The following is a 1,646-nucleotide window of genomic DNA, read 5'->3' on the forward strand; positions in this document are numbered from 1 at the left end:
CCCCCCCCAGACCCCTTGACCTCTGGCGACAGTCAGGAAGGACCCACCCTGGCCAGGTCTGGTTGGGCTCAAAGAGGATGAGCAGGGTGGGCTCGTAGTAGCCGTACAGGAACTGCATGTCGATGATGTTCAGCAGCTTCTCGTCCAGCTCCCGCACGTCGATGATGTAGCTGGGCAGGAAACTAGACTTCTGCCTGTAAGAGCAGATCGCAGGAGTCATGGGGGGGGGCCGCGGGAGGGAGGAAAGGAAGGAGGGGGAAGGAGGGCAGGGGAACAGATACAAGCATCCCTCCTTGGAGGGACGACAAGCATCTTCCAGGGCAGCCACAGAAACTGCCCTCAGAAGGCTTAATGGCATCAACACCTTCATGGAGGATGGCTCGGTTTGCAGTTATTTGGATAGCTAAGCAGCCCGACCTGCCCCACATAAGTGGATAAGGGTGAAGAAAGGTATGTTCCTTGGAAGCAGAGTGGGGCACCAAGGTACAGTCTGGAGAATGCTCCCCCCCTCCAAACCTTACTCATTTTCAGGTGCCAAAAGGACTGCAGCTGTTCTCAGTTCAGCCTCTGTGCCCAGGAGGCCAAAGGAGCCCCCCCCCCCGATCTAAGCCTTACCCTTCACCCATGACCCCTTCGTGCTCGTCCGTCAGCGTGTCTCTGCGGAAGGGCAGCACCACCAGCCGCGTCCCGTAGATCAGCATCACCGCGCAGCGCCCGTCAGGGTCCACCCGCACTTTGGGGATGTGGACATTCTGCACGAAGCCATCCTGAGGGAGGGGGAGACGCCAGAGAGCGTGTGTCACGGCATGCATGCCTTCTGTTTATTCACTTACTTAATTTTAAGCATTTATTAGCCGCCCCTCTATCTCATGGAACTCAAGGTGGCTCACAAGGAAAACAGAACAACCATTATAAAAAGCACAAAAGATCACAACTAACAAACTCCAGTCAGGACCAATGTTCCCTCTAAGCTGTGGAGTCCTGAGAGCAAAAATTCTACTTTGTGAGCTACCAGCATTAAAGTTGTGAGCAGGCGATTGGGCTGCTGCAGAAATTCATTTGCTCTGGAGCTATCCCTTCCTGAGCGGAGACAAAAATGGGTGAGCCGGAGGCTAACAAACTGTGAGCTAGCTCACATGAACTCAGCTTAGCGGGAACTCCAGTTAGGACAGCCAATAAACAAAAACTGAATTAGTCAAATGCACTCCAAAATAAAGCTGTCTCCAGCTGCTTCCTAAAGACTGAGAGTGAGGGGGACCAGGTGCACCTCTCTGGGGAGGTTGTTCCAAAATTGGGGGGCTGCCACCAAAAAGGCCCTCTCTCGTGTGCCTTGCAAACGAGCTTCTTTGATGGGTGGACCAGTCAAGAGGGCTTTTCCCTTTGGTCTTAATTCTCAGGCAGGAACATATGAGAGAAGATAGACCTTCACATACATGTCAGCTAGGCCTCCGTACGGTCCTGTTGTCATGAGAACGGGGGGGGGGGGGCAGTGGGATGGACAGCTGTTTGCTTCGCGCGCTTTCCCTCTCAGTTCTAACACGAAACAGTTAAGATACCTGATTGCGGCAAATATCTCAATAAACTTTTATTCTCTTGGATGACTGCTGTTGGGTTCCAAGCTGCACTCCCAGGCCCCCCAGGCAAAG

General features: G+C 53.4%; 1 protein-coding gene across 1 annotated transcript in view; it reads right to left on the reverse strand.

Moving 5' to 3' along the window:
• Positions 1–47: 47 nt before the first annotated feature.
• LOC107108482 (cleavage and polyadenylation specificity factor subunit 1-like) overlaps positions 48–1,646 on the reverse strand; it is a gene marked incomplete at its 3' end in the record, with an annotated part of 10,270 nt that continues 8,671 nt past the window's right edge. The window contains exons 2-3 of the mRNA XM_015408919.1: positions 616–767; positions 48–194 (exon numbers count right to left, since the gene is read on the reverse strand). Of these exons, the coding sequence (XP_015264405.1) occupies positions 48–194; positions 616–767 (299 nt within the window). The remainder of the gene's footprint in view (positions 195–615; positions 768–1,646) is intronic.

Source organism: Gekko japonicus, unplaced genomic scaffold (assembly GCF_001447785.1).
Source record: "Gekko japonicus isolate JY-2015 unplaced genomic scaffold, Gekko_japonicus_V1.1 scaffold8319, whole genome shotgun sequence".
Classification (NCBI taxonomy): Eukaryota; Metazoa; Chordata; class Lepidosauria; order Squamata; family Gekkonidae; genus Gekko; species Gekko japonicus.